This window comes from Myotis brandtii, unplaced genomic scaffold, assembly GCF_000412655.1.
Source record: "Myotis brandtii unplaced genomic scaffold, ASM41265v1 scaffold251, whole genome shotgun sequence".
In the NCBI taxonomy this organism is placed as follows: Eukaryota; Metazoa; Chordata; class Mammalia; order Chiroptera; family Vespertilionidae; genus Myotis; species Myotis brandtii.
In genome coordinates, this window is record NW_005359516.1 from 3,120,912 (window position 1) to 3,146,358 (window position 25,447).

Consider the following 25,447-nt stretch of genomic DNA (forward strand, 5'->3'; position numbering starts at 1 on the left):
CCCTAGGACAGTGATGGTGAACCTTTTGAGCTCGGCATGTCAGCATTTTGGAAAACCCTAACTTAACTCTGGTGCCGTGTCACATATAGAAATTTTTTGATATTTGCAACCATAGTAAAACAAAGACTTATATTTTTGATATTTATTTTATATATTTAAATGCCATTTAACAAAGAAAAATCAACCAAAAAAATGAGTTCGCGTGTCACCTCTGACACATGTGTCATAGGTTCGCCATCACTGACCTAGGCGTTGGTCAATGATGGTGATAGGTAGTACAATCAGATATCCTGAACCTCAGAGGAAAGACTTTAGCATGAAGTTAAATTGGAATGCTCTGGAATTAACAGTTGGGCGCTGAGAAAATGTTTTGATCTTATTGCAAAAGCAGTAAGTCAGAAAACGAAGTAAGCTTTGAAGCATGAGTTCTCGTCCTGCATTTCAGGATGAGAACTCAACTTATCTGACAACTAGGAGGGTTGTGGCAGATTAGGAAAGCAGTTGTGTTCAGAGACCAGTTCTAACAAAACCTAAACTGTTGGAAACTTATATACCTTTGGTGCCAGTGCATATCTTATTAGGACAGAAGACACAGCTTTTAACGGGGCTGCTAAGCTCATATCACCACACTAGTAAATGTTCTTTTTGGAACAGGATGCTTTTTCTGGAACACAGCTAGTTGACCTGATCTTATTGCAAAAGCAGTAAGTGTAGAAAACGAAGTAAGCTTTGAAGCATGACATTAAAGTGGAGTGCTCTGGAATTAAAAGTTGAGTGTCAAGAGAATGCCAGCCAAGCTTTGGCTTTGTTAAAACCCCAATTCTCCTTGGGAGAACATGGACCAGTAACACACATCAAGTCTTGGTGGAAATGATTAGAGCCAGAGCTTGGGTGTCTGCGGTGGGGGGCTGACGTCTGGGCATGGATGCCACACCCTCTGGCTGACCTCGGCTGTTCTATTTGTGTGCACACCACTTATTAGAAGATTGCTGGCACCGGGGCTTAGGGGGCTGAGATAGTCTATGTCCAAGAGACTCTCCACTCCTTCAGGTGAGGGATTGATGCAGGATTGAGCATTGCGGTGCTTGATTTCTTTTCCTTCTCAACTGAAGAGTGTTTTTATATCCAGCTCAAGTGTTATTTTTAAAAGAAGGGATTGCACATAGAACAAGTGGCACTCTGTGACAGCACAGAGATTTCTGTAAAGCTCTCCATAAAGCTGTACCTTGCACATATTGTCCCAGGATGTCGTCCAGTGGGCTCCAGTCTCACGCAGCTCTCAGTGTGCTGGGTTTTTCTCTGAAGGGTAGACTACCTTATCATGGAGGGCCCTTCTCACAAAATGTGTCACTTCTGTCCCAACTGGATTCTAACCTTCTGAAAGGCTGAGACTATGTAGTGTTTTGTTTTGGCTTAAAAAAACATTTTTTTTTTTATTGATTTGAGAGAGAGAGAGAGGAAGGGAGGGAGGAAAGGAAGGGGGGAGAGAGAAGGAGAGAGAGATAGAGAGAGAGAGGGGAGAAAGAGAGAGAGAGAGAGAGAGAGAGAGAGAGAGAGATATCAGCTGCCTCCCATACACACCCTGACCAGGAATCAAACCAGCAACCTTTCAGTGCATGGGATGATGCTCAACCAACTGAGCCACACTGGCCAGAGCTGTATAGTGTTTTTTGTTATTTTGTTTTTTGGGTTGTTTTTTTGGGGGTATTTTTTTTTATAGTACTAGGCACATACACTGTGTAACAAACACTTGAGTGCCTTTCTTAGTAGGCACTGTGCTGAGAGAGATAAAGGGGGGGGGGAGAGAGAGAGAGAGAGAGAGAGAGAGATTGATCAGCTGCCTCCCAAACACATCCCGACCAGGGATCAAACCTGTAACCTGGGTATGTGCACTGAACAGGAATCAAACCAGCAATCTTTCAGTGCATGGGATGATGCTCAACCAACTGAGCCACACTGGCCAGAGCTGTATAGTGTTTTTTGTTATTTTGTTTTTTGGGTTGTTTTTTTGGGGGTATTTTTTTTTATAGTACTAGGCACATACACTGTGTAACAAACACTTGAGTGCCTTTCTTAGTAGGCACTGTGCTGGATGACAGAGGCCACTGTGAGTTAGTCATTGTCCTTGTCCTTGTGCAGTTTACAGGGTTTAGGGAAATAAGGCACCAAACTAGGGATTACCCACCTAAATATTGAATGTACTCCTGAGATGCCCTGAAGGAAACATATCGGGTGCTGTGTATAACAAGGGAATAGGAGAGGAGATGGTCAGTCCAAGAATGAGGTGAATAGGGCAAAGGGAGAAGTGTGCACAAAAATCCTTAGGAAGGGTGGACTATAAGCAACATTGAGGAAGAAAGATGATGATTGTGGCTGGAACAGAGTGAGCTGTGAAAAGCTGTTGTGTTTGAATGACGCTGGAGAGAGAGATCACACCCTGTCACATAAGGCCTTGCTTGCCATCAGCAACATTTGGAGCTTTATTCTGAGGGGCGAGAAGCCACTAAGGAGTTTCAAATAGGGGGATGATACTCAGTTTCTGTTTTTAAAAGATCACCCTAGCTACAGAGAATAGAAAATGGCTTAGTCTGACGTGGGGAAGCTACTCAGTGAATTTAAGTGAACAAAGATTATGGCCCTACTGATGTCTGTGATCATTTTTCTCTTTATTTGGCAGAAAGTTACCCCCATGGTAACGGTACAGGGAATGTGGGCCAGGGAGCTCTGGGAAAGGCCCTCTTTTGGTGGGTCTTAGCTGTTGACAGGCCAGGCCCAATTTGCAGTGGTTCTATATGGGCAGTAATTCACAAGCTTTTGGTGTGTGTGAGCCAACTCGATTTCTCGAAACTCTAACCTTTTGTTCCAGGCAGGCAGGTGACTTCCCTGGAAATGTCTTTTCTTTTTTTTTTAAATACTCTTGCCCAACACCTTGAACTGGAAATGCTCCCCAGTTATTACCATCCTGGAAAGGAAGAACCAATTGCCCATGTTCAGTCTGGGCCAGCCGTGGGCAAACTACGGTCCGCGGGCCGGATTCGGCCCGTTTGAAAATAAAAAAAATAAAAAAAAAAAAAAAGACCGTACCCTTTTATGTAATGATGTTTACTTTGAATTTATATTAGTTCACACAAACACTCCATCCATGCTTTTGTTCCGGCCCTCCGGTCCAGTTTAAGAACCCATTGTGGCCCTCGAGTCAAAAAGTTTGCCCACCCCTGGTCTGGGCTGTGGCCTTCATTGGATTTCATTGGTGCTTCTGTTCCACTGCCAGAGTTTGCCAGTCTCTGGCTTGTGCCCACAGCTCCTGATGGGAAGAGAGGAAGTTGAATACCTCAAGTCATCCCCCATCTGGGTGTTCAAGGACTGCTTTACATGCTCCCCAGAAGGAGCTGGCACATGATGATTTTTAATTTGAGGCAAGTGTGGAGAGATGAATGTTAAAAAACAAACCCCAAGTTCCCACTGCGATGAATGCTTCAGATTGACCTTTTCTCCTGTGAAATCTTTGCTTTGCTCCTTGCCATCTGTTCTGAAGTTTTGAAAATTTTTGTTTCTTCTGAAACTTTTGGCAGTGTCTTCAATATGAATATATTGTAGGTGGGTGTTTGTAAGCCTCTTGGTTGTCACTGCCTATGGGAGTTCACAGACACTGCAGACAGTGCGTTCAAGTTCTCACTGTGCAGAGGACTCTGTTCCACCTGGTCAGCTAGAGAGGTGAAGCTTTGGTCAGCCTCCCTTGCCGTTCACTGTGTCTTAGCTCTTACCTTCCCTGGGAGTGGAGATGCTCCTGCATGGTGCGCTGCTATGGGAGGGGACGGCAGTAGGAGAGAGTGGACCAAGATGAGAGCCAGGGATTGGTGCGTCTGGATTTGAGCTCTGGTCCTGCCGCTACATGGCAATGCGCAGGAGGCCACTGAGGCTTTCGCTGTTTCCCAATACAGTGGAGATGGTAATACATGCCCTGCCCTGGTCCTGCCACAACGTGGCAATACGCAGAAGGCCACTGAGGCTTTCGCTGTGCCTCAGTTTCCCAATACAGTGGAGATGGTAATACATGCCCTGCTTACTTCACAAGGTTCCCATAAAGATTGGAGCAGGGCTGTCTAGTACAGTCCTAGCGTAGAAATAGGCAACAGATTTTTTGAAAGTTTGTTGCCTGGATTTAAAAATCAGGAGGTTTTACCTAAAAATTCAGCTTCTCCTGGAAATCAAAAAACAGGGCAACCCTCGGCCCAAATTCCACCCTGGCCAAAATTGACTGATGTTGACAAACGGCTCCCCATGAGCTAAGGTGTGCATATCTGGTTTGCGCAGCCCCCAATGTTCCCTGGTTAGTGAGTACATGTCACCAGACTCGCTGCATATATTGTGTTATACCTGGACTGTGTCCCTCCTTTAGATGATCTGTCTGGCTATAGGCATTTGGGTGTTTGCCCTTGATCTCAAGAAGATATTCCAGATTGAGAACTTTATGATGTGTCATACAAATACAAAGGATTTTTGGGGGGTAGGAGCGCAGGTAAGGAGGGAATACCTAGATTCATCACATGTCTCCTATGTGCTCAGTGCTTTGCTTATCATGTAATCCTCCAAAAGCTGAGCTAGATCTCAATGGCCTTTTATTGTGAGAGGACAGGGCCTCAGAGAGCTTGTGGCTTGCCTGAACCCGTGGACTCTAAAGGAATGCTACATAGTCTCAATGTAAAAGGGATGTATTGCCACAGCCCACCCTTCCCAGAAGCTGCCTCCACACATGTATATCTGCAGGAGGTGTGTGATAAGGGCTGTTTGCATGACTTGCAGTGGTGTAGTCCTTTTTTCTTTAAAATGCTTTTATATAGCGATACAGACTATTCTTTGTGTACTTTTTTCTTCTTCTTTAAAGAGGTGTTGTCTTCCCCTTTTTGTCCTAGCATCTTTTTCAGAATTAATATTAAACAGATAAAAGGCAGCTGTGTGCAGAGCCCTATCCTTAAGTGGGGACATTTTTTCATCATGGGGGCAGTGAAGTACATACCTCCTGTAATCCTAGGGCTCTGAGGAACCGAGTTTTAAAAGCAATAATTTAGTCTTAATTTCTGCAGTTGAGGAATTAGAGGCCAAAGAGAGCCATAACTTGTCCAGTGTTGCCCCTTCTTTTATATCATCCAGGTAAATTGTACTTTAACGGGTTCTCCATCTGATTGTTTAGAAAAACCTCAGAATGCTATTTTATTTTATGTTCATTTCTCCTCCTGTGATTCAAAGAGAAACTGCATTAAGTAAACATCGTTCACTGGTTTAAACCTTATTCTAAAAGAGAAACAAAGTGGAAGATGGGGGCCAGATTATGGGTCTGGCTGTTTTCTCTCATTTTAGTATCGTCTGGCTTCTTTGGTTGGTTTTTCCTTTTATCTCAGATAAGTGGAAGCCATTCCTAAAGGTGTAGATGGGGCTGATGTTAGCAAAGGAAGTTTTCTTTAACCTGCTGGAAATAAGCAGGCAGCAGATTTTAATGCCTAGAATCTAGGCCCAATTTTAAAATATCCACCAAAACTTCTTTGGCAGCAAATCCAGAAACCCTGCCTCAGCACCATGATGGGCTTCTTTGTCTCATGGTCTAATCATTCTCTTTGTCTTCCCAGCTGTTTCTCATCTCTGTGCACATTGCTACTCAGATAATCAGTTTGCTGTTTTTCTTTCCTTCCTGTTCACCTCACTTCCCCCATCCCTCACTCTTCCTTGCTACTAATAAGTGGAAGTCACTGATGTCTTGATTCCTTCGGAATTGCCCCTGGGGTCTGGTACCATCTAGCATGCATAAGTGTTTGAGACCAAGCCAGGAGAGGTACTACACTTAGTCCTTCAAAAGCCCCATTGCTGATATGGTATTGAATATCATGAGCAGGCTCCTGAGGAGGTTTTGTTTTAAAAGGTTCAGTCATGGTAATGATGCTGATGACCATGATCTCTTGATGTCAGAGTTGGAAGAGATTTTAGAGATTATAATCCCCCCCTCTGTGTATTGCAAATTCTAACTTGCATTCTTCTGTCAGGAGAGAAGGAGGCACTCCTGTCATCTTTGCTTGAGAGGGAGAAGTCCAGATGATCTCAGTAATTTCATTGGTGACTCCCATGACCCGATGCTTATTAAAGCCTTTTATCACAAAAATGGTGGGAGCAGCTAATACTAGGAATTTAAATGATGAAGGATCTATGACAAAATGCAACTTAAAACCACAAAGAAATATCACAAGAATGGCTAAAATAAAAAGGCCGGCAGTATCAAGAGTTGGTGAGGATATGGAACAACCCAAACTCTCACATGTGGCAGTTGGGAGTGTGAAATGGTACTACCACTGTGGAGAACATTTTATTTATAGTAATCACCAAAAGCTAAAAATAATTCAAATGTACTTCAACAGGTGAATGGATAAACTAATTGTGGAAAATCTATACAATGGAATACTAATCTATAGTTTAAAAAACTAAAATACTGACACATGTAACAATGAAGATGAATTTAAGAAGTATTTATGCTGAAAGACGCCAGACACAGGAGTGCATACTGTATGGTTCCATTTATTCTAGAGCAAGCAAAATTAATCTGTAGAACAGAAAGCAGGTCAGAAGTTATATGAGACTAGAGCAGTGATGGCGAACCTATGACACGCGTGTCAGAGGTGACACGCAAACTCATTTTTTTGGTTGATTTTTCTTTGTTAAATGGCATTTAAATATATAAAATAAATATCAAAAATATAAGTCTTTGTTTTACTATGGTTGCAAATATCAAAAAATTTCTATATGTGACACGGCACCAGAGTTAAGTTAGGGTTTTCCAAAATGCTGACATTTCAAAATGCTGACACGCCGAGCTCAAAGGGTTTGCCATCACTGGACTAGAGGCCCAGTGCACGAATTCATGCACCAGTAGGTCCCTCGGCCTGGCCTGTGGGATCGGGTCGAAACCAGCTCTCTGATGTCCCCTAAGGGGTCCCAATTGCGAGAGGGCGCAGGCCAGGCCTTGGGACCCCACGGGTGCATGATCGGGGCCGGGGAGAAACACGGCAGGTTGGCCAGCCGGGGTGGGACCATGGGAGGACTCCAGGGTGTGTCTGGCCCGTCTTACCCAGTCCCAATCGGCTGGACCTCTGCAGCAAGCTAACCTACCAGTTGGAGCATCTGCCCCCTGGTGGTCAGTGCACATTATAGTGAGCAGTTGAATGGCCTTAGCATATCATTAGCATATTATGCTTTGATTGAACAGCCAACTGGTTGACCGGACACTTAGCATATTAGGCTTTTATTATACTAGTATAGGATGGTGTGAGAAGGAGGGAGTAGATGCCTACAAGTAAGCATGAGGAATTCTTTGCAGTGATGTTTGCAAGCATGTTGTGGAAATGTGTCAAACTGTACACTTAAGAGAGTGCATTGTATCACACATGAAGTTGATTTTAAAAGATGAGGGATCTATTCTGAGCTCTACCATTAACTAACTAGCTCTTTGTGTTCTTGTGAAAGGAGCTTAATCCCTCTACATCTCTTTCCTATTGGGAAAATGGGGACAATAGGTAGCTCACCTACCCCATTTAGTTATTGTGGATTATAAATGAAGTCATTTATTTTGAAATGCCTTTAAGAAAATATAAAGTCATATACAAATGCTGGGTGGGGGTTAGGGGAGAAATTCCATAAACTCCTCTTAAGGGAAGAAAGGCAAGAACTGTGATGACCAATATATGAGCTTATATATATATTTTGGATTGTATTTGCAAGTCATCTTTTAACTCTGTTTAACATTGGTTGTGTCACTTCCCCTCTACCCATCAGTAAAATGACAGGGTTGGACTAGATCAGAGGTAGAAGACTGTAGGCTCAGAGACTCTTTAAAGCCTTCCAAATACGTTTTCTTTAGCCTCTGTAGTGTCGGCCTGTCCATCATTTATTTAAAATGTGACTAGTTGCCAGTGTTTAAAACTAGAGATTGCACATAAAGTTTTTTTGTTTGTTTGTTTGTTTTTCAGTTTATCTTTGGAAGTGAGCAGATATGACAAAACTGGGTCCATATTCCTACATAGCAACAAGTGCCTGAAGTTGTGTAGTAGCTGTTGTTTTTTTGTGGGCCATATGCTTTAGTTTCCCACAGTCTCCACCACACTCTGTAGCCTTTTCTATTCTCTATAGTAACATTAAGAGGAAAGTTAATTCATTTTAGAGTGCTCTCTTTATGTTTAGGACATGATTTTACAGAGGGGAACCAAACAGACAAAATATCTATCATAGTGAGTAGAAAGTACTTATCTACATTATCAAAAATTAGGAGAAAGTTAGACCAAGAGTGCTATATATTTTAGGGAAAGTGGGAGGAAACATGTATCTTTGTGGAAGTAAAAAAAAAATATTCCCATATATCTCATAGGCAAAAGTGTGTATGTGCCACAGTTATCTTGCCTGTTTTACTTGCTTACCTCACAAAATGGTAAGCAAGTACCTTTTTCCTTTTGTGATTCAATAAATTCATGGATTATCCAAAAAATTTATTCCAGTAAAATCATGGAGATTATTTCAGTATTTTAGAAAATGCCGGTAGGCAGAGAGAGTGACACAGGCTCTATTGAATGTTAACAGTTCTTACCTCTGTTCAAACCATCCCCACCTCAGCTTAAAATTTTTCCATTTAAACAAGCTCTTGTGATGCAACTCAATCTGAAACGAGCATCTCTATTAACAGTCCTATAGCTGCCTTCTTCTGCAGTGGCCTGAACCCTGGTCCATGTGTACTGGAGACGTATCTTGAGTAATGCTATATCCCCTCTACCTTCTAGGAACTTACATCTCTATTTGGTCAACTCCTCAGTTCATATTGGCCAAGATTTTTCTATTGGCAGTCCTTTCAGGCTTTGATTTTGATCTCACAGTTAAGGAACCGTGATTTATATGCTTCTCACCTGCAAATAGGCCTTTGTATGGGCATAGATGCTTAATAAAATAGTTCTGTCTCTATTAGGCATAATGGTTTATTGCTCTGCCTTTAGAATTATGAAGGTCATGGGCTTTGAGAATTTGGGCTGGCTCTTTTCGACCAGTTGTGCTTGCCTAGATTGAGAGGTAGGCATCTGACTCATTTCTTCAGTCTTGGCTGGAAAGGTCATCTTGCTACCTGGTGAAGAAAACTACACTGCCCCCATCTGGTGGCAGTTACATCAAATTGCTGCATCATTAACTTGCTTCTGAAAGGACGGCCTTGTTCTTTAGTGGTGCCATGCATCACAAAACTGCAGAAAATAGCCATTCCTGATTTTTGTTCTGCAGCACTAACGGGGGATTGCACAGTTTTCTCTAAGGTACATGAACTGGAAAGAACATATTTTGGACAATCAGGAGATTGACACTGTTCCAGGTTCTGCCCATAACTAGCCATGGGACTCCTAAGCCTCAATAGGTTCCTCTACCCATAAAGCAAAATGCTTGAACTTAATGTTCTCTACAGGCACTACTGGTATAAAATCTGTAGTTCTGTGATTTTTTTCAAAATTCAAAATATCTATAAAATGAAACAACTTATACTGTTTACAAAACAGGTATGAATATACATTGAAATTTTATACTTTATACTATCGTTGTCCTCAGTTCTTGATTTTAAGACACATCATGAATTTTAATAGCTTTTTTTGGGGGGGGGGAAATAGCACTTTATTAAATGTACATATTTATAATAAGAAAATTTCAGATATTGAAAAATTAAATTGTAAAAAATTTGCATCTTAGCATTGACATTTTTGGGGGTGAGTGTGTGATAAGGTCTCTATAAGTGCATGTGAGGGTTAAAAATCTCTTTTTGTAAATACTCAAAATTCTAGAATTACAATTGACAATTGAACAGTGTAAGTGTAATTTAAAGTATTAGGAGAAAATGGAAAATGTTATTGAAGTACAAAGATTAAAGAGATGACAGTGGAAATTAAAGATTAATTTGGGTGATTATTTCATAAGTTATATAAATGTCTAAACAAAGGGTTTATACCTGAAACTAATATAAAATTACATGTCACTGTAATTGAAAAATAAAAAAAATATTTAGAAAAAATAAAGATTACTGGGGGCCGGGGGTGTCAAGTGGGGAAAAAGGAGATATATGTAAAACTTTAGACAATAAATAAAGAAAAGATTATATGGTAAATTTTATGTTTATCTGAATACTGAAGAAGAACATAGTGACAGGAAATATACAAACACGCAGTTTCCAGTAAATCATTATCAAAATACACACTGGCACATTTGAACCCATTAAACAATTTTTAACACGGAATTATGTGTGTATTTTAACATGCAACAGTGCTTTATGATTAAAGCTCTCTTTGGTTGTAAGGAACAGAAACTTACTCAAGCTGACTTAAAAAGGAATAATTATTGTAAAGATGCAACAGGAAATTCTGTGAACATCAACAGACAGGTGCTGAAGTGCAGCTGGGCTTCAGAGGAACTAGAGTGGCAGTCAAGACCCAAGTCCTGTCTCAGGCCTGAGATCTCTATAATCATGATGATTGCTCTACTAATTTTGCATGTGGCTGTTAGCCCCAAACAAATGCCATAACTTCAACTCAAGTTCCCGTACTGATGACTTCCCTCTGCTTTCTCCTTCATCCAATTAGTGATTATCTCTGTGCAGTGACTTGTTGTTGTTACATAGGCTCAATGCACAGGATAGTTCAAAGTAAATTATGAAGGTACACGAGCAGGCAGATGGCTAAGTGTCCAGTATTGGTTCCGCTATCCCAAACCTTCAACTTTGACAGCTGTGCAGCACCTTGTCTATCTATTACCTCTTTTAACAATTACACAAAACACTTCATACAGTGTATGGGAGTGATGACAAGGTTAGGAGTTCTAAGGATTTGTGGAACACTAAGGTGTAACAAATTTAAAGTATTTAAGAATGCTTCAGCTAGTAATTATTGCATTAAAGGGAAAAATAACACTGAGCTTCACAGGATTGTAGTTAGAATTAAGAGCTCAAAGTGCCAAGGACAGTAGTTGGAATGTAGTTTTTCCCCGTTCATCTGTTTATCTGTTTATTTGTAGGCTCTTTTGAAGATAGTTACTATTGTTCCTTTCTCCTGAGATTGGTGTTTAGAAACAATTTCTCTGATTTCTGCCACCCGATTGCCTCTGAGTCCTGAGAATCTAAGATTGCCGTCAAAGCCAGGCCAATGCTAAGAGTAGTTGACAGTGGCATCAGCACCACCAACAGTGACAGCAGCCACCATAGTCATTGACTTTTCCAACATGACTCAGAAGAACTTGTATGTTTGTTTCTCTCACAGGTGGATTTGCTATCGTGTTTCTAGTAAGGACAAGCAACGGAATGAAATGTGCCTTGAAACGCATGTTTGTCAACAATGAGTATGATCTCCAAGTGTGCAAGAGAGAAATCCAGATAATGGTAAGGCTGCCCCTCAGACTTGACACAGCTTATGTAAAATGGGGGTGGGAAGAGACTGTGCCCTCTCATAAAGGCAGCGGGGAGAGGGCTGTTCCCTTTCCTGCAGTGGCAGAGAGGCCTCTGCACATCATGGGAATGAACAGCATTGGGGTGTAGGATGCTGCTCCTGCCTTGGTCACCTTCAGTTGCAGGGTTGAAGAGAAAGGGACCTGTTGAAAGAACAGCTATATTTTTAGGTCAGAGAAATAGTTTTGGACATTGGGAAAATTTATTTCACAGCATGGTTCCCAGAATTAACTGTGGAGTTTAATCTGGAAACCCTAGCTTTTCAGCAAACCTCTTCTTCTAGTCTTGTCTTCTATCAGTTACCAATCCAGTTTTCAACTCTCTTGAGCTCTTCAGCATTCTGTGACATATCTTTCCACACATTTTTATTTTGTACATGTAGTTCTTTCCACCTGGAATGTTTCTCTCTTTTTTGGCCTAGAAACCTCTTCCTCGGTGATTTCATTTATAAAAGTCTAAGAACAGGCAAAAGTGATCCTTGGTAATAAAAGTCAGAAAGCAGTTAGCTGGGTGTAAGAAATTGATTAGAAATGGGCATGTGCGAACTTTCTGGGCCATAGAAATGTTTTATACCTTGTTTTGGGTAGTGGTTACACAAGCCTATATAATTGTTGAGCACCTTAAGATCTGTGCATTTTATTATATGTTAATTATATCTTAAAAACTTCATTTTCAAGATACAGATTAATGTTTTAAAAAAGAGTTCCTGTCTGTTAGAGGTATATGAAAAAATATTTATAGATAAAATAATATGATGTCTTGAAGTTAATGAGTGGATTTAGAAGAGAAACAAGATTGGCAATGAATTGATTATGATCAAGGCAGAGTGATGGGTATATGTAAGTTTGTTGGAGTTGCCTCTTTCACCTCTGTTTATCATTATACCTAAAAAATGTAAATAGTCTTTTAATCCATGTTTCCACAGTACTTTTGTTAATGCCAATTATATTGTTTATCTTGTTATTTTATAAAACGTACTGCTATCAGAAAGTAAGTTATTTAAAATCAGAAACTTTATATTCCAGTGCATTGCTTGACATAGAGTAAATACTTAATAAACTTTGGATAAAATTAATGTATGAGTAATGGTAATAGCAGATGTGCATGTTCATCAAGAGATGATGATTCATTTGTGCTCTGGATTTTAATGCTTTTGTAAAGAGACCTAAAAAGTGGATGAGGATGGCATTGTAGGGATCCCACCAGGCTTTGCTTGCCCGGTTGCCCTTTCTGTGGCTACTTAGAGTAACTAGTTGTACTGTAGTTGACTACTGAAGGAACTCAGAATTTTAGAGAGCCTGGTACTACTTTGAATTCCAGAAAGCTGAAACTATTTGGGAAGTAACTGTTGATAGAAATGTGTTGCTGTCATCATTGCAAAACAAATAAGAAAAAAACCCTAAGGCTCATATAAATACAGTCAGGGCCATGAGGATCTGTCCACAAGGCACCAATGTTCTCCCACTACCTTGCCACACAACTCAAAATGACTGTGCTCACTGTATTTTCCTTTATCCACCTCATAGGTTTTCTGGATGCTTACTACTCCCACCTTGCTCCTTCCTTGCTCAGCTCTCACACTTCATTTCCTGTCTTTGCTTCTGCTATTTTCTCTGCCTGGAATGCCCTTCTCATTCATTTTCTGGTGTTAGCAAAGTCATTCCACTCTTGAACTTTCTCCCACTCATTTATAAACATGTTCGAGGGCTTACTTTGTGCTAAAGCAGGCATTGGAGTAGAGGAACTAAGAAGACACAGGCCCCATAGGAGCTCACAAATTAATGGACCTGATTAGGAATTAAATTATGTGAGTTCAAGTTCTGGTCTGGCCAGGTATTAGCTGTGGGAGTTTTGTTTTGAATTTTGTTTATATTTTTTAAAAACTTAAATACTCAAGTAGGTGAACTAAATAAACTTGTTACAAAAAACATCAAGCAATTTCCCAAGGGCTCCTCCTATGCCATTCAGGGTCCCAAGGCAACCACTTTTAGTTGATTGATTTGCTATATTTCTAACTAACATTGCTAATTCTTGATCTCCCCTCCCCAGTCCCTAGAAACCACTGATTTTTAATTTAATTTTATTTTTTTTTACTCTTGCCATAGTTTGCCTTTTTCAGAACTTCATAATTGAAGTTATTCAGTATGATTCAGTATGTAGCCTTTTCAGATTGGCTTCCCTCAGTAATATGCATTTAAAGTTTTTCATGTCTTTTTTATGGCTTGATAGCTCATTTATTTTTAGGGCTGAGTAATATTTCTTTGTATGGATGTATCACTGTTTACCTATCACCTACTGAAGGATATTTTGGTTGCTTCCACATTTTAGCAGTTATGAATAAAGCAGCTATAAACATCTGTGTGCAGGTATTTGTGTGGGCATAATTTTCAACTTATTTAGATATTTCATATATTTTCAACTAAGCAATTATTATTTCAGGTTTAAAGATTCCCTTTTTATGTTTCTAAGCCAGGGCTAGAATCTGTTTTTAAACAGAATCCTCAGCTGATTCATATTTATATGAGCGTTTGACCACACTACTTAGAATCAGACTCTAAATGTCTTTAAAGATCTATTCAGTAAGTACAGGATTAATTAATGGTAAGACTTGGGAAAAGGAGAGTACATTTGAGTGTAGAAAGGAGAATATCTAGGACTTTTTATGTAGGTAAACCCACAAGGGCCCCAGATACCTTGGCCTTCTATAACTCCAGGACCAGCCCTGGAGTTCTTCCTTTCACTACTACACTGGACTTGACAGTGTTTGTATGCCTGTGAATAACTCCTTGAAGAGAGTTATAAAGGAAATTTAGAGTTATAGAGAAGGAAAAGTAAGGCAAAAGACTCCTTTACAAAGCAACTTTGGGAGAGGGAAATTAATTTCAGGCTTTAGTACTGCGTTTCTTCACCTTTTAAATTAAGAAGAAGCTGAAATTTGGTTAAAAGGGTCTGTGCAACCCTAGTGTGATTCTAGAAGTAGGTAGCAATAATGTTGACTCAAATTCAAAAAACATTGAATATTTGAATGGAGGGTCAAAAGGGGTTAATATACCTTTTTGGAAACTTACTTTACACAAATGTAAGCACTGTAAGAATCAGGAATCTGTAGGTTTGATGCTGACATTGCAAGGAAGGGTAGCTTGAGAAATGTAGGGAAATTAGTTATATGCAAACCTCACTTTTACTATTTTGAGGTGAGTGATATTATTGCTATGCTATTTAGAATGCTATCTTCTTTGTTTTCTTGCACATGAATATAAAGGTTTTTAGGTATGTATTTAGGAATCGAGACCTCTGTTTTCTTGTAAGGCGTTAAGATTCTTAAGTAGGAATTCTGCTACAGGAATTGTGAAGTTAGGGATAGAATACTGTTCTGTACTACAGGCATCATTAATTAGGATCCCAGATAAACTTGAAATTTGTAACCTATAGGATCTGGGTTGAAGGGCTGATTTTCAAATGATAGTTTTTGTGTGTGTTTGTGAAAAAAGTTTTTAAGCACTTAAAGCAGTTAAATATGAAAGTTAATAAGCTCACTATAAACCACTTTAGATATCTATTTAATAAAGTAGGTCTTCTGATAACATGTTTGTCGGTACTTCATTAATCTTGCTTAGTATTAATTTAAAAATAAAGTTTGAAATGACAACACAATCTCTTTAGACTTATCACTGTTAAAATCATGTAATATAAACTGATCTGATCTATAGTTAACTGAACATTCCCCACACGCTAAAACACAGGTTTTGACTTATACTCACCATATAGATATTTATCCCAATACTCCAAATGCTAGTTGTAGCCAAGGGCATCAAAGCATCTTCCCCATGTCCTGCCTCTTCCTGAGTAACTAGGTAGTTATTGAGATTGCCTCTCCCCCCTCCCTCCTTACTGCCTCCTTCTTGCCCTCCCCCAATGTGGATTCCATCCCATACCTCTATATGCAGTCTATTCTGTAAGCCTGGGACTGGTCCTTTAACTAAAGCCAGGGAAAGCTGGGGAATCTTCTGGCCTGCAGCTGCTGGGAGCTATATGCCAGTGTACCGTCAATGTAAATCAGCCTCAATTTGCAGTAAGATTTTCTCTTGAACTTTTCTACATTTCAAAACTATTCAAACAGATCGTCTCCATCAGTTATAAACCAGTGATGTTTTACTCTAAGTTGTGAGATATTGCTGCATCATCAAGTCATTAAAAGTCATGGTCTCCCTCCAAAGAGGTGGTCTTTTCTGGTAGATATATTTCAGAATCTCTGCAGAAGATAAAATGAACAGGAATTTTATCAGTTGAAGATAAAGATGGACTTGAACTCATCAGCAAACATCTTGGCAAGCTGTTCTAGGATGCCATCTGCAGATGTTAATTATCTAGTTTGGGTCCTCTAATAGCTCTTAACCTCCTCTTGACTCTGCCAAATGCTTTTTATTTTTCTTGTAGATTCTTTCTATTCCTCTTTGGGCAATACAAAGTCATAGGCAACATTGCTGATTCTTTTTCAAACATGTTAGTGTAAAAATATTAGTCTTTCATTCCTCCTTGTGGACATTTGGAGGACACGATCTTCCGCTCCATTTTGTTTTCCAAGAACTTCTCTTCAGTTCTTCCTATTTCCAGGACTGTGTAAATGAAACAACTCCATAAGAGTTGATAATAATACTGAAAAGCAGAGGGAATAATAGTCCTGTGAAACTTGAGTCCTGAAATCACTCTCTGTTTAGAGAAACTTGAACTCTAGAGGCTGCTTTTCTGCTTCATTATCTCTCTTGTCTGTTATCCAACGCAGTTGTTCTAAGACTTTTTGCTCATCAAGCTTCTTTCTCATTCCCATGTACTTGAAGATGATTTTGCTTTCTACCAAAAACAGTAGATCTGAGCTCACTCAAATTTTTTTCCCTAGCCTTAAACCTATATTCATATCCATTTTTATTTCCTTCCTGATTGCCAGGAAAGACGTGTCTAAGTCCCTGTAGCAATGCTCTGAATCCTCACCTCTTCTACCTACGTATGGGACTGTTCCATCATTTATCGCAGCCTTACAGCTTTCTTCTCCTGGCTCCTTCCATTCTCCATTGGTCATTTCTTTCCCATCCTAAAAATTCTTTTCCTCAGTGCTGCTTCTCTCTTCAGCACAAAATGTTTTGAAAGAGTAATCTGTAGTTGCTGGCTCTATATATTCAATTCCCATTCTTTGCAAGTCCAATTCAATTCTTACCTCCATTCCATGCCCTCTCTGAAACTGTTCTTGTATGGATCGCCAACGACTTCCCCATTACCAATTGCAATGGTCACATTTCTGCCTTTGGTCTACCTTCTGAGGCAACTACATTTTTAATCTTTCATATAGAGGAAAGTTCTAATGAGTTTTAACTTTGATGTTCAGGGTTCAGTTGTGTTCATTTGATATTGTGAGGCTTCCTCTTATTTGGCTATGTAATTTCAGATTGCAAGAGACTTTATTTATTACTTTAAACAGTGGAATGAATCTCTATGTGGTGATAGTTACTATTCTGTGGTACAAACTGCCAAATTTGTATGGCGACTCTTACAGAACCACATATTTTTCTTACTCTCCCACTTTTTATTAAACCAAAACAAAATAATTTATTAAAACTAGTTAGTAATAGATTTGTGCAAAAATATTTCCCAGCTAGCTCATTTTTTGCTCACTAATGACCTTAGATTTTGAACATCATCACTACACAGAATTGCCTATTAGATGTTGTAATAACTATACCAGAGTGAGAGGCAACTTCTGGTGCCTCACTGGGTCCTGACACAAAATTAATTCCACAAGCAGCCCTCGGAGATCATATGCAGTTCCAACCAGAGAGCTGGAAACATGACCCATCTTATTTATATACCAGCTGGTTGGCTTGAAAGGCTTAATTACAAGCAAAATGCTTAGGTCTGGATTCCATTGTAGTTCCTATAAAACTGTAAAGCAGTTATTCTTTTATATAATTCCTAAAGGGAGAAAAACAGTATGAACAGTTTAAAAGTCAAGTTGAATTTACTTGTTTCCCTACAACCAGGAAAAAACATCAGTTTCAATTTCTGAATTAAAAACTGACATGTTTAAATAGTTAATACTGTTTCTCTCCTCTTAGCCCCTCTGCAGTGGTCTCACAGTGTTGCTTCCAGTTTTCATGGATGCAGTAAGCAAGGAGTCACCCTGTGTCCATTTGGTTCTAGGGTTCAGGAGAGGGCTATGGTTTAGTAGGGTTTTTGGATTGCTATTGAAGATCTGGCCATGAATCTCAGAGACCACTGGGAATCTGCTCTTGACCCTGCTCCTTATCCTCTGTGTATTTAAGTTATCTGTGCTAATGGAACTGACTGGCTCATTGTGTTTCTGTTGGTGTCTGTAACTGATAATATTTTAACTCTTCTTCACAGAGAGACTTGTCGGGACACAAGAACATTGTGGGTTACATTGATTCTAGTATCAACAATGTGAGTAGTGGTGATGTATGGGAAGTGCTCATTCTGATGGACTTCTGTAGGGGTGAGTACATGAATCATATCTTAAACTCTCATTTCACTAACACTTGAATTGTTTCAGTTATTACACTACTCTAATGTATGTTGTTCTGGTTTTAAAGATGGGAAAACTAAGAGGCTAAAAGATACAGAGTCTGCTGTCACCTCTTGGTTATTCTGATAATGGCAAGGATCAGTGGTACAAACAGTTCAAAGTGGTGGATAATGCAAAACTCCATATTTTTTAGGTTTATGAAGGGTTGGTGCTTGTATATGAATGAGAATGTATCAGAATGAGAATGAATGTGTTCTTTGTGGTGCTTTAAAACAATAATGAAGGCACATAATAAAGGCCCAACTCCAGATGGACTACAGAAACAATTCAGCTTCCCCACTCCCTCTCTCATGTGTTCTATTCTCCACCCACACCACCGTCCTTGTTATGGGATAAAAGAATCCTTTTCCTGTAATGGAAATGACCTTCCTCCCCTTGCTTGAGTGCTATAATTGCCGGGAAGGCTACATTCAAACTATGCTGCTCTTAACAGTGGAGTTTAGTAGTTGAAAGCATGGAGTTTCAAGCAGTATTTATCTTGGAAAATCCAGACTATAACATGATTTTATTCAGAGTTGATGGCATTTCATACAACCATTGTTTGGAGGTGTGACTTTTTTTGTTTAAGCAGCTGCCACTTACAAGCTTGGGTCACTGTCTCACTGTTATGTAGTCACCCTTACTTCCACTAACATTTTCCTTGCCTTAAGATACTGTCCATAAACTAATTATGTTGCTTATCCCAAAAATGTGATGTCATCTGGTAATTTCAGCCTTAACTATATAATACCTGTTAACCTGATTTTTAAAAATACTACCAAATGTGAACTTGACAGTTTGTTTCCTCCTGCCCAATCCTTTTTGGACAGTAAAATGTTTAGAGATGAGGCAGTAGGAGCATTCAGGGATCTGGCTAATTTTGTAAATGAAGCCGTTAGGCTTTTGGTCCTGGAGATTAAATGTTGGCATAGCATTTCTACAGACTAGGTGGCAAGTAGTGAAGCCAGGAAGACAAGGTTGTTCCTGAAGTACAGACGATAAAAGCTGTCTTCTTTCCTTCTCCTGAGGTTTATTGTGCAATTGGATTCTTACTAAAAGATATGGCAAGTTGAACCTGTGGTCTTGTTTCATACACAGCAGGGACAGTATAACCAGACAACTAGAGCAGGACCATATTGTCAGCTCTATTACTAATCTTGAAGTCATAATGAGGGCAGCTCATGTCTGGGGTGCATAATGGAATAAGCAAACTGTTTTTTGATTTTTAATCCTCACCCGAGGATATTTTTTCCATTGATTTTTCTAGAGAGAGTGGAAGAGAGGAAGAGGAGGGGGGGGAAGAGAGAGAGAGAGAGAGAGAGAGAGAGAGAGAGAGAAACATTGATTGGTTGCCTCCTGCTCGCATCCCGACTAGGGCCGGGGATCGATCTGCAACCGAGGTATGTGCCCTTGGCCAGGAATCAAACCTGTGACCCTTCCATCCATGGGCCTACGCCCTAACCAGTGAACAACCAGCTAGGGCAGGAAACTGTTTTTGACACATTGGAGAAAGCACTGGATTGTTAAAAACACACACTAATTCCAGGGTGTGAATCAAGACAGCTGGGTTTTAGTCCTGGCTCAACTAGTCTGTTGAGCCAAGTAATCATGTCTGTTACCTTGGTCCAGGTTGCTGCTTTGTGGAGAGTCATTTATTCTCTTGGGTAAGAGATGAATCTGAATGTTTATAACCTCTCTTTTCCTCTGCCCCCCTCTTAGGAGGCCAGGTGGTCAACCTGATGAACCAACGCCTGCAAACAGGTTTTACAGAGAACGAAGTGCTCCAGATATTTTGTGACACCTGTGAAGCTGTTGCTCGCCTCCATCAGTGCAAAACTCCTATTATTCACCGTGACCTGAAGGTAACAGACCACCTATTTAACTAAGTGTTTGTTCTTACAGAGTATTTTCTATCTGACCCAGGGATGGGGTAGACGCTAGGGGATATGAGAGAAGTGTAAGGCATGGTTCCAAATTCTGAGCTTTCGTTCTTCTTGGGGAGAGAAAATGCAAAGGATGAAAAGACACAACAGTACAGTATAGGTATCAGTTTTATTAAGTCGTTTTCAGAAATTCTTCATAATCATCAAATGCTTGAGCACACATTGTTTTTATTTTTCCTGATACATTGCCAAATTCACTTTTCCAGGGTCATGAAAAGTTATATCTAATTTAAATAGTTTATAAACAATGATCTTTGGTCTTTAAAGTCTATTTCCTATTTTGCAAAATCTATTAATTTATTACTTTAAAAATGTGTCCTGCTAATTACCATCTGCTTGCACCAGGCCTTTCACGTTGTAGTCGATTCACAATGTTTGTTGAATAGAATCGGCTAGCAGTTATGGAGCACCAGCTGTGTGCCACACTCTACTCGACACTTTATGTACACTGTGCGTTTGGAGGAAGACATTCTTCTTTACGCTCTATAGTTGAGGCAACTCAGGAGTAGAGAGGTTATATGACTTGCCTAAGGTCACATAACTAAGAACAGTACCAGAGTTTGAGTACAATTCTTCTGATTCTAAATTGCAGCTTCTTTTTATTATATCCATGTTTTGAGAAATGTGCTTCATGGCTAATAACTTACATCAGCATTCCCTAGTGCGCTTGTTAAATGCAGGCTGCTGGGTTCCACACTGAATCTATTGGGCTGTAATTTTGGTAGCAGTGTCAGGGAGGCCCAGGAATTCATATCTTAATAAGCACCTCACGTGGTTTATATTTCGAAGTATACTCTTTTGTATGTTCAGCAGTATACTGGCATTAATGTTTGGGCTCTTTTTAAAAAATTGAAACATAATTCACATACCATAAAACTCACTCTTTTAAAGTGTACAATTCAATAAATAAATAAATAAATAAAGTGTACAATTCAGTGGCTTTTAGTACATTTACAAGGCTGTGCAATCGTCCTCACTCTCTGATTTCAGAACATTTCATCACCCCAGAAAGAAATCCTGTATCCATTAGCAATCACTCTTCATTTCCTGGTCCTCTAACCCTGGGTAACCACAAATCTATTTTTTATTGCCTGTTCTGGACATTTCATGTAAATGAACTCATGCAGTATATGACCTCTTGTGTCTGACTTCTTTCACCTAGAATAATGTTTTCAAGGTTCATCTATGTTGTAGCATGTATCAGTGCTTCTTTCCTTTTCAAGGCAGAATACTTCATTGTGTGGATATACCACATTTTGCTTATTCATTGATCAGTTGAGGGACATTTGAATTGTTTCTACTTTGTCTATTATGACTAAAGCTACGATGAACAACCATGTGCTAGTTTTTATGTAGGTATATGTTTTTAGTGCTCTTGGGTGTATACCTAGGTATAGAATTGCTAGGTCATATGGTAAATATGTTTAACTTTTTGACAAATTGCCAAACTGTTTTCCACAGTGGCTGCACTATTTTACATTTCATTAGCAATATATGAGGGTTCTAATTTCTCCATATCCTCACCAATATTTGTTATTGTCCTTTTTTATTTTAGCCATTTGTAGTGGGTGTGAAATGGTACATATATACTGGCATTTCTATACTAAAGAAGTTAGCTTTCAGGAAGATACCGTACATATATACCTCCAAAGCCTTAGATAGCCTTCTCCATGTACCTCTGCCCACAGTCAGCCCTTTTTCTGAATAGAAAAAGAATACATCTCAGTAAGTATTATGAGCATGGCATAGTATGAGTACATAATTCTGTACAGGTATAATATGGTTCCTACTGTCAAGATGTTTAAAGTATTGGTGAGAGGACATAAATGAAATATTTAGACTTGAAACAGAAATAGGCGAAATACAGAACTTTATAGAACAAAGTGATGAATAGATGAAAATCAAGTGGCTTAATATATGATCAGATAGTGAGATCAGGGAAATGGTGGTTGGAATCTTCTAGAAAAGTGGGATCTTGAAGTACTCGTGGGATATGGGTGGTCACAGAGAGGATGAAGGACATTTCAGGCAGAGAGTGGAGCCTGAGGTCTACCTAGAGAAGGGAACCACAAGGCTTTGAGGATGGAGAGGTGCATGGCAGGTTGCACACCAAGCTAGACGCCACACTCTGAGTATGTATTGATATTTTACTGATGAGTGAAATTCTTAGACCTGTTAGCATATCTTTTGAAATAAATAGTACCAATGTTTTAGGAGTTGTCCTTTGTTCCTGCTACCTGCCTTGGAGAAGAGTTTGTGAGGCGCAAAAAATAGGGGAGAAGCGTGGCTGGGCAGCACCTGCCCTGGTCTGTGAGTGTGGGAACCCCAGCCTCTCTGGAGCCCCATTCTCTCCCTGTGTCAAATGAGGTTCAATTTCACATCGGAACTTGGATTTTGTAGCACTTGCAGTGTGACTTGTACCGAATTGTAAGTGCTGTGAGAGATGAACATGGCAGCATCCTTCATATTGCCAGATGCAAAGGACACTTCTCAGCCCCTCTTATTCTCCTCCTGTGGCCTTTGACTCCTTTGTGACTGTCTCCTCCCTTGCCCTCTGTGAAATAGTGCTCTACCCGCTCCTCAGGCTGTTGGTTACTCCTATAAACACTTAGCCATGAGCCTCGGTTCCCTCCTTCCTGAAGTGGAGACAACAGTGCCAGCTTTGTGAGGGTTGTAAGGTTAATGAGAGCATGGATGTCACCGTCCAGGCATATCCCTTGCACAGTAAGCCCGGAGAGGGTACGGAGATGAGAGCAAGGGGAGAGGGCCCTCGAGCATCCTTTAGAGAGTGCTATTCCCATGTTCTTAAACAATATCTTCCTTTATTTTGACTTTGTAAACATTTATTGGATTAAATGAGGCCAACATGATAATTATTTTACACCCATAAATAACCTACCCACTTTGCATATTCCCAGCATATTAATGCCCTGTTCACAGTGCTGCTGTGAGGTGGTAGGTAAGTGTCAGTGATGGGAACTTAAGGTACACAGAGTAGGTCAGTGCTTGGGCTCAGGCAGCAAGAGCCCCAGACTCTTCCTTCAGTGCACTGAACAGCCCACGAGAAGTCTCAGCAGAAGAACATGGAGCCAACTGGAATTGGAGGGTGAGGCCTCGGCCTGATCGAGAGGCTGCCACACTTGTTCCCAGCCTGCAGTGTTGGGCTGTGTAGATGCGCTTTAATTAGTATTGAAGACCATCAGGCTTGCTGCCAGGTGGCCAGTAGTGGTTCAGGGAACTTTGTTTCCCTTTCTCCTCTACCTGGGAAATAGGGAACGTAAATAGGGCCCATGGGAGAATTCCCGATTGTGATTGTTCTAGAGGAGTCCTGTTGCTGTTGATTTTAGTCATTGACTCCTGGTTGTTTTGATTGAAGCTTTCTACAACTCCCCAAATCTTATACTTGGTGCCATCTAAATGCTTTCATTAGCATGTTAGATTTTGTTGATTCCTACTAGTATGTGTGTGGTGGGCAGTCACCTTTGCCTGCCACACTGCCAGCTTCCTATGGCATGAGTGAAGTCCCCATATACCTCTTGTTTGCCTTGGCTATGTCTTGTTTGCCCTGGCTGTGTCATTTATCACAAAGCCTGGGCTACTCTGAGCTCTTTGTCACTGCGGAACCAGCCACTGCAGACCCAGCGGTAGCCAGAGCCAAGAAGTTCATTATTCTCCTGCTGCCCAGGGGAAGTGCTGGTTGCTGGTCTTCTGGTTGCTTCTTTGTGAGCAGGATTTCCATTTGGTGAAGAGACACCACTGTGAATAAAAGTTAAAGGGACACAGGGAAGAACATAGGCCAGGACAGCTGTGGACCCCCTGCTTGAGTCAGTACCACCCTGTGTGGGGCTCTGCTTGTTCACATGCAGAACTGAGAAAACCCCTTGTTCCGCCTGGTCTTTCTTTCGCATTACACATGGGAAATACACTGAAATTGGTCCTGGTCCTTAAGCAGCTTACGTTCTAAAAATAACTGAAACAGAAGTTCTGTTTTTTATTGAAGATCCTTCCTCGAATATGTTATTTTAACATTTTAATTATTTCCCCCATTTTAAAATTTTTATTTCTCTGAGGAAAGATAGAGGTTATTATTATAGATCATGGGATCATAAGCCTGGGAAGGTCCCCTAAGCCAGTCCTCTCCTTTGACCAGTCAGGTGACCTCTGACCAGAAAGGTTGTGACCTGCACAGTTAATTCCGTGACCAAATCGGAACAGAGGCTGAGGTATTTTTACTCCCATTTTGGATTTTGTTTGTTTGGTTTTGCTTTACTGTACTATGGTGTTTTTCTCAGCGCTTAAGAAAGGGGGAAAAGGATTAAGACTAAATGCATCTAGATTAAAAAGTCATGCACGTCTTGTCAGAAAAGAGATTTGGATCTCATGAAGTACAATAGGCTGAAGATTCTTGTCCTATTTTTAGAATCACAGGCTTGAAAATCTGCATTCATCTAATCCTCCAGAATTTCCAGTGATAATAAATCCTGTGACTGAAATGCCTGAATGCCATATCTGTTTGAAATAATGTCAAGATGAAGAGGTCAGTAGGAGGTGGCTTTCCAGGCATTTTGGCTAAAGCTATAAGCAGAGTTTGGGAGTGATGACTTCAATAACACTCTTAAACCAGTGGGTTGGGAAGTAAGGTCAGTGTATTAAACTCTCAGATAGCTGAATGACTTGAGGATTGTGAGCAATGATAACCAAGATTAGGCTTACTTCCTAATCTCATTTAATCCCTCCTGGCCTTAGTCTAGACCTGGCTCTATTCACCTCACACCTGGACAATTGCACCTCACTGTCTCCTTTCTTTTTCTCCCTCCTCTATCACCATGCCAACTTTCCTAAAACACTTCTTTTCATCTGCTGCTGAAATGTTGAGTGGTTCCCTAGTAGCCTTCTTCAGTTTGCCCTCTGTCTGCTTCTCTGGTCTTCTCTCCTTCTACGCCCTTCTTTCTCCAGTCTGAACTGCCCATATTCCCTAATTGCATAATGCACATCAGTGCAGTGGGTGATGGTGTAGTCCCAGCAGTCAGAAAGCCTGAGTCCAATCCTGCTCTTCCAGTCTTGTGACCTCAGGTGTGTTAGAAATGGATCCCGTTTCTCATCTAAGTGGGGACAAAAAGGCTTTGTAAGAATTTCATGAAATACTATAGGTAAAAGTGCACGGGGCAGTGTCTAGCACCATAGTAAGTGCTATTAGTTGCTGATACCATTGTTGTTATCATGCCTGCCTCTGTGCCTTTGTTCCTGTTACTAGTTTCACTTTTCTAAGGCCTTCACTCCTCCACGGCCCAGCCTTATCTCATCTCCCCATTCATAAGAGCGCCAGCCCATAATGAGTTCAGTCCCATGTTTCCAGTTTTCTTTGCAGTACCAGTGACCAGCACAGTGCTGTTCCTGCTACAGTGGAGGAGTGGTGACTTTTTTTGGCGGGGGGGG

General features: G+C 40.3%; 1 protein-coding gene across 14 annotated transcripts in view; it reads left to right on the forward strand.

The window, feature by feature from the left end:
- Positions 1–25,447, forward strand: part of AAK1 (AP2 associated kinase 1) — a 160,348-nt gene that overhangs the window by 73,695 nt on the left and 61,206 nt on the right. For all 14 annotated transcript variants that reach the window (XM_014540946.1, XM_005867801.2, XM_014540949.1 and 11 more), the window contains exons 2-4: positions 11,310–11,428; positions 17,891–17,999; positions 19,788–19,930. In XM_014540946.1, coding sequence (XP_014396432.1) covers positions 11,310–11,428; positions 17,891–17,999; positions 19,788–19,930 — 371 coding nt within the window. The remainder of the gene's footprint in view (positions 1–11,309; positions 11,429–17,890; positions 18,000–19,787; positions 19,931–25,447) is intronic.